This window comes from Palaemon carinicauda, chromosome 13 (genome assembly GCF_036898095.1).
Source record: "Palaemon carinicauda isolate YSFRI2023 chromosome 13, ASM3689809v2, whole genome shotgun sequence".
Lineage (NCBI taxonomy): Eukaryota > Metazoa > Arthropoda > Malacostraca > Decapoda > Palaemonidae > Palaemon > Palaemon carinicauda.
Window position 1 is genome coordinate 139,207,986 of NC_090737.1, and position 13,444 is coordinate 139,221,429.

Below are 13,444 nucleotides of genomic sequence, written 5' to 3' on the forward strand. Positions count from 1 at the left end.
TCACCATATTTCTACGGGTTCGGTTGGAAGTTCTAGCGATCAGTTCCTGTTGATATAGATGAGCATATATAGGCCTATGTGGAAAGAACTCAGTTTTTTAAGTTATAATAAAGAACAGGAGATTCTAATGTAGGCGTATGGTATGAAAGCAACTCTTTAACCTGATACTTTTTACATATTATAAATATAACCTCAAGTTTTCAATATAGGCCTATGTGGAAAGAACTCAGTTTTTTTAAAGTTATAATAAAGAACAGGAGATTATAATGTAGTCCTATGGAATGAGAACAACTCTTTAACTTGATACTTTTTTTTATATATTATAAATATAACCTCATTTTTTCGTTATATGTCTTCTGATCCAATACGTTAAGCAACAATGTTCGATCAGTACGGCATGTCTCGATATTATCCAGACATCGAGGGAGCCCTTGAACATTCCTGGGGCAGGATAGGCCAAGAACTTACCACGGACCTAGCAAATGACAGCCAAACATCACCTCCTTCAACCACATTTTTTTTATTATTATTATTCGGCTGATAGCAAAGTGTACAGTAGACTTCACAAACCCTTGTAATTAAAGCCCTGGTTATTATTATTATTATTATTATTATTATTATTATTATTATTATTATTACCAGTTAAGCTACAGCCGTAGATGGAAAAGCAGGATACTATAAGACCTAGGACTCCAAGGAAAAAATAGCCCAGTGAGGAAAGAAAATAATAATAATAATAATCCTTCTAAATACGACAGGAGAATTGGAATCTCTAGGAGGACACTCCAAAAATCAAACCATTGTTCTCTAGTCTTGGGTAGTGCCCTAGCCTCTGTACCATGGTCTTCCACTGTCTTGGGTTAGACTTCTCTTGCTTGAGGGCACACTCGGGCACACTATTCTATCTAATTTCTCTTCTTGGTTTATTAAAGTTTTTATTATATAGGGAATATTTATTTGAATGTTGTTGCTCTTAAAAAATTATTTTTCCTTATTTCTTTTCCTCACTGGGCTATTTTCCCTATTGGGTCCTCTGGGCTTATAGCATACTGCTTTTCCAATTAAGGTTGTGGCTCAGCAAGTAATAATAATAATAATAATAATAATAATAATAATAATAATAATAATAATAATAATAATAATAATAATAATAATAATAATAATAAACCTTCGATTCACTTCACACTTAACACATTTCAAGATTGTTGAGTTCAATGACACCCGAATTACATATAATATTATATACTAACCTTTAAAGATCAATATTTCTTTCTAGGTTTATACCATAAATCACTGGCAACAAACTAAACGCAATCAGCTCTCATCTAGAGGAGCTGCACAACGGATCCTTCCAGGAAGACGACTGCTCACAGCTGACGTTCAGTCCTGTCACAGCCTTTGCTTCCTTCTATTCAGGCATTTTATTTCATGGAATCTGCAGAATAAAGAAAGAATCTCTCTCTCTCTCTCTCTCTCTCTCTCTCTCTCTCTCTCTCTCTCTCTCTCTCTCTGTTCATTACGTGTCCTGAATTTCATATTTTACCTTGTGTCCTTTCCTCACTGGGCTATTTTTCCCTGTTGGAGCCCTCGGTCTTATAGCATCCTACTTTTCAACACGATAAAACAAATGGAGGTGAGTCAGTCTCTCTCTCTCTCTCTCTCTCTCTCTCTCTCTCTCTCTCTCTCTCTCTCTCTCTCTCTCTCTCTCTCTCTCTCTCTCTCTCTCCTCATATGTTAAAATATTCTATTTTAACTGTTCATTATGTGTCCTGTATTTCATTTATTTCCTCGTTTCCTTTCCTCACTGAGCTATTTTCTCCCTGTTGGAGCCCTCGGGCTTATAGCATCCTGCTTTTCCAACTAGGGTTGTAGCTTAGCCTGTAATAATAATAATAATAATAATAATAATAATAATAATAATAATAATAATAATAATAATAATAATCTTCTTCTTTGTCTGCATCTTTTCCTACCTTTATGTGGGGTCGATGTTAATAATAATAATAATAATAATAATTCCTAAAGTTCAGTTATTGCAGCATAAGTAAAATTCCGACGTCTGCTCGCCTAGAACACCAAAACCCATCATCTGGCAATAGCGGAAACATAACGGACTCAGTCTATTGGAAAGAACTAACGGGGTTCTTCACCGCCGATGATAGCAAGGTGTTATCCTATCCAATTTCAAAGTAGAAGGGAATAAAAGTAAAGATAGAGAACCTCATTATGATATTAATTTATTTAAGGCACAGATGATATAAACTTAATAACAATAATAAGAATAAGCTTAGAAGCTTTGCACCTATCTATAAAGAGTGAGCAATAAGGAACCAGGAACCAGGCCAAAAATGAAGGAACTTTGGTCCGGGTGGTAAGCAATAACCATGGATACGCCACAAATTTGTTATATGATCGTTATTATTATTCGTATAGTTTTTTTTTTTTGTGTGAGGAAATGTGAAATGAAGAACTGATAAGAAGTTATCATATATATATATATATATATATATATATATATATATATATATATATATATATATATATATACATCTATATATATATATATATATATATATATATATATATATATATATATATATATATATATATATATATATATATATTCCCTGTTATGTTAAATAGGCTGACATTATTATTATTATTATTATTATTATTATTATTATTATTATCATTGTTGTTGTTGTTGTTGCTGTTGTTGTTGTTGTTGTTGTTGCTACAAGCTAACTACAACCTTAGTTGGAACAGCAAAATGCTATAGGTAGTAGGTTGGCCAGGGAACCAGCCATCCTTTGAGATACTACCGCTAGAGAGTTGTTAGGTCCTTTGACTGGCTAGACAGTTCTATATTGGATCCCTCTCTCTGGTTACGGTTCGTTTTGTCTTTGCCTACACATACACTGAATAGTCTAGCCTATTCTTTTCACATTTACCTATGTCCTCATACCCTTGATAACACTGAGATTACTAAACAATTCTTCTTCACCCAAGGGGTTATATACTGCACTGTAAGGATAGAAGAGACTCTTTAGCTATGGTAAACAGCTCTTTTAGGAGAAGGACACTCCAAAATCAAACCATTGTCCTCTAATCTTGGGTAGAGCCATAGCCTCTGTACCAAGATCTTCCTTCGTCTTATGCTAGAGTTCTCTTGCTTGAGGGTACATTCTGGAACGCTCTTCCTCTCGTGTTTGTTTTGTTTTGAAGTTGTTTAGTTTATATATGAAAGACTCAATTTAATGTTGTTACTGTTCTTAAAATATTTTAATTTGATTGCTTATTATTCCTCTTATAGTTTTATATGTCCTTGTTTCCTTTCCTCACTGGGCTATTTTTCCCTGATAAAGCCCTTGTGCTTATAGCATCTCACTTTTCCCAACTGGGGTTTTAACTTAACTTGTAATAATAATAATAATAATAATAATAATAATAATAATAATAATAATAATAATGAAAATCGAAGGGCCCCAACAGCGAAAAATAGCAGAGTAAGAAAAAGAAATATATAGATAAACTACAAGAGTAATAAGTAATCAAATTAGAATATTTCAAGAACAATAACATCAAGCTAGATATTCCATATATAAACTATAAAAACTTAAAAAAAAAAAACAGATAAATTGCTGTCAACAATTATTTAAAACAATTATATTTCAGATACTTCCTTTACTTTGCCAGCTGCTTTTCCGCATAGTAGGGGAACCCCACTCTCTACATGACCTCCACTGTCTTTTTACCTTGTTCGTTCAGGATGTTCAACATTCCCCAGCAAGAGCCCGTGTCTTACATAAGGTAAGGCAATCTACACACACACACACACACACACACACACACACACACACACACACACACACACACACACACACACAACATTCCATATAATACATTGCAAATTTACTGTTAAATCGTCAGTCAAACTGACTCGCAGAATAAGAAAGTCTTCAGTTTCGTCTCAAAAGCCTTAATATCTTCAGTCATTTAGATGTCTCGTGTGAGCTTATTATATAGTCTCAGGGCTGCATATTTAAAGGCTATAGAGCCTACAGTAGACATATATCTAGGTTCCAATAGTTTGAAACCATCTGTAACTATTCTCGTGTTAACACGATTTGTTGGCTGCGCAGTATGTAGTAATTCTCTTAGATATTTTGGACGACCTGTTCTGATTAATGTCCTTAGTTTTACTTTTCTTTATGATTTAGTAGATATGGCTATGGGACTGGGAAAAGATTAATGTTCTTAGTTTTACTTGCCTTAATGATGTAGTAGATATGTCTGCAGGACTGGGAAAACAAGGTTCCAAATCATATTCGTTTATTTGACCGTGACCTGGCCGGTAAAATAAACTCTATCTATTCGATAGACGTAGGTCTATAGGCCTACGCTATACAATTCATACAGTTGCAGGACCTGTAGTGAGTATGGTTCCCCTGTGTGATAAGACCAGGAAAACAGCCCTTAAAATGAAGTAAGTATATTAAATTTAATTGGTAGCTTAAAAGTAAAGTGTAATATAATACTGAAAACAGCCCTTAAAATGAAGTAAGTATATTAAATTTAATTGGTAGCTTAAAAGTAAAGTGTAATATAATACTGAAAACAGCCCTTAAAATTAAGTAAGTATATTAAATTTAATTGGTAGCTTAAAAGTAAAGCGTGATATAATACTGTGGCAAAGATTATAATAATGAAAAATGTTTGGTTTTCCTATATCATATAATTTTAATTAACTCATTATATCTTTAGATTGGTATTTATCTAAAGATTTATAGAATGAAAAAAGGAGATAGAATTACTTGAAGATCGTCTGGCAGAACCTGCCCACTCTTCCTTCTATCAGCCAGTGACAAAATAGTCATGTTTCTCATATTTCTACGTAACTAATTTTGGAATAGATATAGGGACGAAATGTAATTTAACCTATTCGCTTGCTTTTTCATAGTTTTAATTTTCCTCCTCTCATTTTTTTGTAAAAAAAAGCATTTTACTACATTTATTACACAAGTTATATAATAACAGACATGGCTACGCCCTGGAGTATTGAATTACACATGACTTGCAACGTCTTGATTGGAAGCTCTCTCTTTTTTACCTCTTATAACATTAAAAGAATAAAACACCGTTAATTTTAAGTGAATATTCATATCTCTTTTTCTGTTTCCAATAAAGATTTACAGTACACAGTACGCATTATTTTTCTCCTTTCACAATCCAAAATTATGTGTATATTTGGGATTAGGTTATTTCCAGAGTCACCTCCATTGTAAAACTATGTTTTTTTACGTTTATACGATAATAAAGTGTTAATATATCTGTCAAAATCGATAAAAAAAGATAAAATTATTGTAATTTTAGCTCTCTTCTAACCATTCTTCACGAGAAACATTACCAAAAAGAAAACGGGGCGTTCGAACTTAATTCTAATTGATGATTGATCTGTTTAACACATTAGAAATTAACATTAGTAACAGTACATTTCAATGTAAAATACAAACCAATATATTTAGAGAAGCAAATAAAAATTAAAAAGATACAACTTTTATTTTCTAAAACTAGTTTTCTTGATAGAAATTACCAAGAAGAAAATGGGGGAGAGGACAGCGTTGTTTACCTCCACCAGGGGTGCCATTCGTACGATAATTATCGTACATGTACGATTATTTTAGGTCCAGAACGATGAACGATACATACCTAAGGTATAAACAATGTAGGTTTGTGTGGGTTTAATTAAACAATTATACTAAAATCTTTTGAAATAAGTCAATCATGTAGCACCCTAATAATCATATTGAAACGGTGTACGATAATCTTGGTTGAAAAACGATAATTTTAAGGCTCATGTACGATAATTCAGTCGAAATCATCTGGTAACCCTGGATTAGGGTTGCCAGTTTGGCCTTTTTTCCGGCCAAAAAAAACTCAAATTTGACCTTTTGTATTTAAATAGGTTGCCCTTTAGTAATATGATAAAAGCCGAGCCTTAAATACTATATTTTTGACCTTTTTCTATTAATGGGTTGGCCTTTTAAAGATGCTGTTGATTAAAAATTGACCTTTTCTCATTTAGAAAACCTGGCAACTCTGCCCTGGATCAGTGACAGTGTTTACTTCCCACGGTAAACAAAAAACAAAATAGGAGGATAATAGGATTGTCTACTTGTCTACTCATCAGGACCTTTGGATTAAGGATATTTGCATAGGATGTATCAAGCCGGCTGATATCACATGGAAATTCACACATTCATTTCAGAGTAAGTATAACTTGAGGTATGAAGGTGTATACATTCGGAAGTTTAGTTCATTTACATGGTGTTGTGAAGGTGTATATATTTGTTTTCTCATTTGTATGTTTAAACCTTGTTAAATTGAAGCTGCTTTATATATTATTGTGATTTAAGCCATTATAATTTCCCTTGTATATTTCATTTCAAAGTAAGTATAACTTAAGATATGAAGGTGTATACATTCGGAAGGTTTGTTCATTTACATGGTGTTGTGAAGGTGTATATATTTGTTTTCTCATTTATATGTTTAAACCTTATTAAACTGAAGCTGCTTTATGTAATATTGTGATTTAAACCATTATAATTTTCCCTGTATATTTTCTCACCCTAAACCCCGGTTTCCACTGGGTGGACCCCATTATCAGCCGATACATTAGGGTAAATCTCACTAACTATTAATTAGCCACAAAAATATATATCATTTTTGAAAAAAAACGAAAGTTTTCTTATATGTAAGTCAGTTTTTCTTATTAGAAAGTATCCTGACCTGAACTATAATTAAACCGAAGATTTTCAAAGTTATACGAGGCTGATTATTGGTTTATTAAAGGTTTTCAAATATGTCGTATGTCATTTTAGGAAATAACGACTGGCTTTATTGTAATGGCAAAATATTCCTTCCTCACATCAGCGAAAGAAAGGATCGTGTACCTTCGTGAGGTTAAGTGGGTGTGGTTAAGTTGTATCCCTGTTTGTGCTCACATTAAATACAAGCCCCCGTCCTTTAACATAGGACGTCTTATCAATCCGGCCTTTGTAGGTATGTATATATTGGAGCCTTTGTATATCGACGGACCCGGCATAGAAAACGGGAATATTCATTCCCATGTTTTAGGGAGTCTAGCCATGGCCGTCGTACTGCAACACCTCTTACCTAATTTAAGTCATTTACGAGTACATTATCTAGGTCTGCCGAATTGCATACTATTTAACCATTTTACCCCCAAGGTAAGGTTAAATTTTTTAGCACAATTTGCTATATATTTTTTTGAAATTGCTCTAACAGCCTTAATTTTTGTCATAGAGAGGTCAGGTTGGTCTCATTCTTTTGGAAAATGCAGGAAGTGTCTCGTAAAGTTATCAAAAACATGCAAAAACATGTAAATAACAGTGTTTTGCAAGAACGTACCGGTACGCCCTCTGTGGGCGAAAGGGTTAATCACTCGCTGGTTTTTGCTTTGCTGGGGCTCACTTCGCCCACAATTTAACATCTCGCTGCTCTTCTGTTCTGGAAAGCAGTGCATATTTCGCTATGCGCACGAGCTCTGTGGATGTAGCATTTTGGTGTTAATTTAACTGTAACTAATCACTTACGTCAATTGGATTTTGCTCTCAATTTAATATTCCCACTAATCTGGTCTGGCAAATGGTACGTGGATGTACTGCAAGCCGCATGGGCGAGTAATTTGATAGTTTTAATCATCTAAGTAATTTTGTTCAATATAATACATTATATAACAAATAAATATAGCTGTACTTATGTTATTTCATGTCACAATGTAATGTTGATTATAAATTTTTGCTTAATATCAATCATAATGGGTTATTTGCATACCATTTGTCCATATTTGATTTTACAAGATCGATACACCATTTACGTTTATTGTTGCTTGTGTGTATACAATAAATCATGTGCAAATTAAATTGAATTCTCTTCATGTTCAGAGATCAATTTAATCTTCCATAAGTTGCAAATTCCCCCAATTTGTCTCATAAATTGTCTGCAAAATTAAAAAAAAACATGTAAACTTCTGTGGGCTAAATTGAACGTATAAACAGCTTCAAATTAAGTTCTTATATTTTTTATATATTGATTTACAGTATTTTTGGTATAATTAATTGGTTAACAGCTAAGTGTGGATTAATGGGAGATGTGAGAAACTTGGGGAGCAAAGAACAACACTTTTTAAAATGAGCCACCTAACTCGTACATAGCTGTTATTTGCCTAATATTGTGCGAATATCAAGCAATATGCAATATTGAATTGTGAATGTAATACATGTATGCACGTAGTAGATCATGCGTATAGCCAGTATGGTGTAGGACATAATTAATAATAAATTAGGAGGAGATTTTTGTGCTCTGCATCTATAATTGTTGTGTCCCCACAATCTTTGTGCTGTGGCGAGAGGAATTAGGAAAGAGTTTCACGAGCCTGTTTGCCATTTCTATTGCTAGTTCAAAAACACAGACTGCACACCATAGGGATGCAACCTAACCTAATGTACCCCTCTCCGGCTGACTGTAGAAGGATAGTCACGCACACCTAGCTGTCAAAGGATGTTCTATACAGTCATACCAGACATTCGAAGGGGTAAGGTAACAGAGATATCCATAAATGCAGGAAATCTGCGAACTGTTAATAGCCGCACCTGTTAGGACTACTCAACGCCCTTACCAAGTCACCGCTGTTTCTACTTCAAAACAGCGGTGAGGAGTTAGGTATTGTAAGGAGGTTTAAGCATTCACATTGACGATTAATTTTTATCGAGCGGTATAAGAAGGTACAAATTGATTCCATTACATGTGTGGTACAGTACTGCTTACAGAAGGGAGGCAGATCAGTATATGATTATTACAATAGGTTTGTATGAATATTTTTCCTTTGCTTAGAATATTTTAATTAATTTTTTAGAGTACATATGTAGATTACAATTCAATACAGGTATGTAAAACCATTCTTCTGTTTTTGAAGGAAAATATTTTAATTAATTTTGTAGAGTACATATGTAGATTACAATTCAATACAGGTATGTAAAACCATTCTTCTGTTTTTGAAGGAAAATATTTTAATTAATTTTGTAGAGTACATATGCAGATTGCAGTTCAATACATCTAAAACCATTCCTCTCTTTTTGCAGGAAAAATGAATCCCTATCAATACCAAGCACCCCCATCAGGCATTGAATTAGTACCTCGACCTTTGAAAATGAAGCTTACTGTAAGAGCGGTTGGAGCAAATTCTGCAACGCACGGAAGGCAACGAACAATCGGACAGTTGGTAGGCGTAGCGTTTGGAATATGCCTCGGTTACATCCTCACGTCTACAATAAGACATTTCATGTTAAATCCGCACATATGTTTTTCAAAGCACAATATTCCGGTGTATGATAATGTCAATGAGGCTTTTAGAATAATAAAACATGACAGAGAAGACGATACTCATAATAGCGCAAAGAATTTAGTGTTTGTTGGAGTTATGACTGCAAGTATGTACTTGAACACGCGTGCCAAAGCTGTATACGAAACGTGGGGAAGAGAGCTGCCCGGAAGGATCGCGTTCTTCACCTCGGAAGCGTCGATTTCGGTCGGCGATCTACCAGTCATCAGACTAAAAGGTGTTGATGATTCATATCCCCCTCAGAAAAAGTCATTCATGATGTTGAAATATATTGCCGAGCATTTTGGCGAACATTTTGAATATTTTATGCGTGCTGACGACGACGTGTACGTGAGGTCAGACAAACTCGAAAACTTTCTCCGCTCAATTAATAGTTCAAAGCCTCTTTTTATTGGACAAGCTGGGAAAGGAAACCAAGATGAGTTTGGTCATCTGTCTTTGAAAGACGATGAAAACTTCTGCATGGGAGGACCCGGTGTGATTTTAAGTCGCAGCACGTTGCTCAAAGTCGCTCCCCACGTTCGCGATTGCTTGAAGAATCTTCGGTCGACGCACGAAGATGTGGAAATCGGCCGATGTGTGAGGAAATATGCGGAAGTTCCCTGTACGTGGTCCTATGAGGTAGGTTTTAAAGTATCCATTTGTATTCGTCAAGTCATTTTTACTATCCTTTTGATTAAAAAAATGTAGATTAGTAGACTATTTTGCAGTACAATACTAAACTTGAGGTGAATGTTAGAGTAAAAGTCTGATTAAAGTCAAGATTAAAATCTCATAGGTTTAAAAAGGTTTTATACAAAATCATGATCTCCTCCTATATCTATTGATGCAAAGGGCCTCTTTATACAAAATATATTGACATAACTTTATTATCAATGTCTAAAAAGTAATTTATTTTATTACTGTAGTTAATACAATTACAAATTTCCAGTACAATGGGTAGATTGAATTTTTTACAAATATACAATACTGTATCTATTTGATATTAGATTATCATGAAATATGAAGGTTTAGTTGTCCTGATGTTGTTACTATTTATAAAATATATTTTAATTGTTCATTATTTCTCATATTGTTTATTTAATTCCTTTTTTTCCTTCCCTCACTGGGTTAGTTTTCTCTGTTGGAGCCCTTGGGTTTATAGCATTTTTCTTTTCCATCTTGAGTTGTAGCTTTGCTACTACTACTACTACTACTACTACTACTACTACTAATTAAGGCAATACCATTCATGGGTTCCAGATGCAGAGTATCCTGTATCATAATAGCAGTGGAAGTGAGGCATTCACTGGCTCTCTGAAACAGCGGGAAGTTCACCGAGCTATTACTTTGCATCCCATTAAGAATCACACTCATTTATTCAGACTGCATTCGTATATTCAGGTAAGTTATAAAATGTTTTTTGTTTTTTAACCCTTTTACCCCCAAAGGACGTACTGGTACGTTTCACAAAACTCATCCCTTTACCCCCATGGACGTACCGGTACGTCCTTGCAAAAAAATGCTATAAAATTTTTTTTTTTCATATTTTTGATAATTTTTTGAAAAAATTCAGGCATTTTCCAAGAGAATGAGACCAACCTGACCTCTCTATGACTAAAATTAAGGCTGTTAGAGCAATTTAAAAAAAATATACTGCAAAATGTGCTGGGGAAAAAATAACCCCTTGGGGGTTAAGGGTTGGAAATTTCCAAAGAGCCTGGGGGTAAAAGGGTTAAAAGGTTTATCATGAGAGGGACTAACGATTAGTGTAGTGTTGGTTACATGTTCTCTTGCTTGAGGGTACACTCAGGCACACTATTGTCTTATTTTTCTTCCTCTTGTTTTTTAAAGTTTAGATATGAAAGATTTATTTTAATGTTACTGTTCGTAAAATATTTTATTTTAATTGTTGATTACTTCTCATGGTTTATGTAGTTTATATAGGAGATATTTATTTTGATGATGTTACTCCTCTTAAAATATTTAGTTTTCAATATTAAACTTACCCGATAATCATGTAGCTGTCAACTCCGTTGCCCGACAGAATTCTATGGAGGGATACGCCAGCTATCACAATACTAGAAGGGGGTGTACTTACCAGCGCCACCTGTGGTCAGGTACTCAAGTACTTCTTGTTGACACCTCCTCAATTATTCCTCTGTCGTGCTTCCGGCAAGACGTTCTGGGATACGCTTATGATCTTCGAGTTTGTTCACGGCTAATTGGTGAAGTATTCTCTCAGATTTCGGCTGTCGCATTACTGGAAACCTTCTTATATTAGCTAGATAGCTTTTATATAGTCCTGATTAACGGTTAACGATCTTTTGCTTGATTTTGGAAACCCCTTTGGCTAACTCTTTGGATTCAAGATGTCTGACATTTCGCAAGCCCCCTCCCATAGAGATGTAGGTCTTGCAATAGGCGTATTCCGAAGGCCTCGGTAGATCCTCACACCGCTTGTTCTGACTGTAGGGACAGGCCCTGTCAGTTAGAAAATCGATGTGAGGAATGCGCCGGACTTTCGGAACTGGAATTTGTCCGTCTTTTAAAATATTCATCTAAGTTAGAGAGAGGTAGAGTTAGGAGGAGTTCTTCTCACTCTTCACTGTTTTCCTCACCTCATGATCCCCTACCTTTTCCTACCCCTGTAGTGGCTACCCCCGAACCTACTGTTTGCCCTCCGCCTGATATGTCTGTTGTTTTGCGTGCTATTCAGGCCTTAGGCGATAAAGTAGAGTCAGTGGTAAGTGACCATAAGTCTCTGATGGCCGAAGTTAAGGAACTTAAGGTCAAGAGTGCAGTGGGTGGAGTTAGTGCCAGTGCTGTGACGAGTGCTAGTGTCAGTGCAGTGCCAAGTGCTAGTGTCAGTGCCAGTGTGGTGCGTGAGGATTCTTCTGTGCGAGCCAGTCGTCCTCCCAGTCCGGGACCTCTTGCAAGCTCCCATGCCCAGGGGAGAAGCAATGTCGAAGGGCATAAGGGTTCGGCAGGCCTTGTTAGGCGCACAGAAGTATCCTCGGTGGTTGCGGGCGTGTCTTCCAAAGACCGTCACTCCCACCCGCAGACGATTGAGCCCGTCTTTTTCTCGTCCGCTGATCATCTGTCAGGGAAGAAACGTTGGTCTCAGGTCTCGAGACCACTTAAACGCAGAGTCCAGTCCGCGAGTGCTCAGCCAGGTTGCAGTCATTGGCTCAGCTCTGATTCGCCGCAGTCATCTGTCGACTGCACTCCGCCCAAGAGGAGTAAGGTTCTGCCACAACAGAGCTCGACTGTTAAGGCTTTACCTCAGCCTACTGTAGTTTCTGCCGACCCTAAGTGGACTCTACTACAGTCCATGCAAGCACAGCTTTCGGACTTGATGCGTGAGTGTCGGGCTGAGAGTGTTGCACCTCCGCCTCCGCCTACACTCCCTCCGCCTGCGCTCGCTCCGCCTGCGCTCGCTCCGCCTGCGCTTGCTCCGCCTGATCGCAGTACCACCTGCCAGGCGTACGATGTTGAGCCACGATCTGAGTTTGCTGTTCCCAGTGGTGTTCAGCCTCCGCCTTCTTTAAGGCAACCTTTGCTATGGGATCAGGAGGATTATACCTCTCTTCCTCCGCCTCCCTTTGCTGCTCCACCAGTGGTGCAACTCTTGGCTGAGGTACAACAACCTCTCCCGTCCATGAGTCAGTCTCCTCAGCTCTCGCTGCAGCGAGCTCAACCATCCACAAGGCAAGCTCCACTACACCTTGGCCTTGCGCCTCAGGAGCCTCAGCTTGCGAGACATTTACCTTGTTCTGCGCAGCCTCAACCTCATCACGCTCCGCTCACACCACAGGAACAGGAACTTGCTACTCCGCTTCCACCAACCGCTCAGCAAGCGCAATCCTTGGGTTCAACCACTCATGCTAGGAGTCAGCCTCCTCCACCCATGCGCCTTCCTTCTGCTTCGTCTGCTATTCAGCCTTTGCAGTCTGAGCCTCAGGTTCTCCCTCAACAGTTACTTGAAGAGGAAACCACTTCTATTGTTCCTACTCGTTCTGACTCTGCTGTTCAGCATTC

At 36.7% G+C, this 13,444-nt stretch overlaps 1 protein-coding gene across 1 annotated transcript in view; it reads left to right on the top strand.

Moving 5' to 3' along the window:
* Positions 1–6,126: 6,126 nt before the first annotated feature.
* Positions 6,127–13,444, top strand: part of Chsy (Chondroitin sulfate synthase) — a 30,541-nt gene continuing 23,223 nt past the window's right edge. The window contains exons 1-3 of the mRNA XM_068385979.1: positions 6,127–6,269; positions 9,165–10,045; positions 10,667–10,807. Coding sequence (XP_068242080.1) covers positions 9,170–10,045; positions 10,667–10,807 — 1,017 coding nt within the window. The 5' untranslated portion in view covers positions 6,127–6,269; positions 9,165–9,169. The remainder of the gene's footprint in view (positions 6,270–9,164; positions 10,046–10,666; positions 10,808–13,444) is intronic.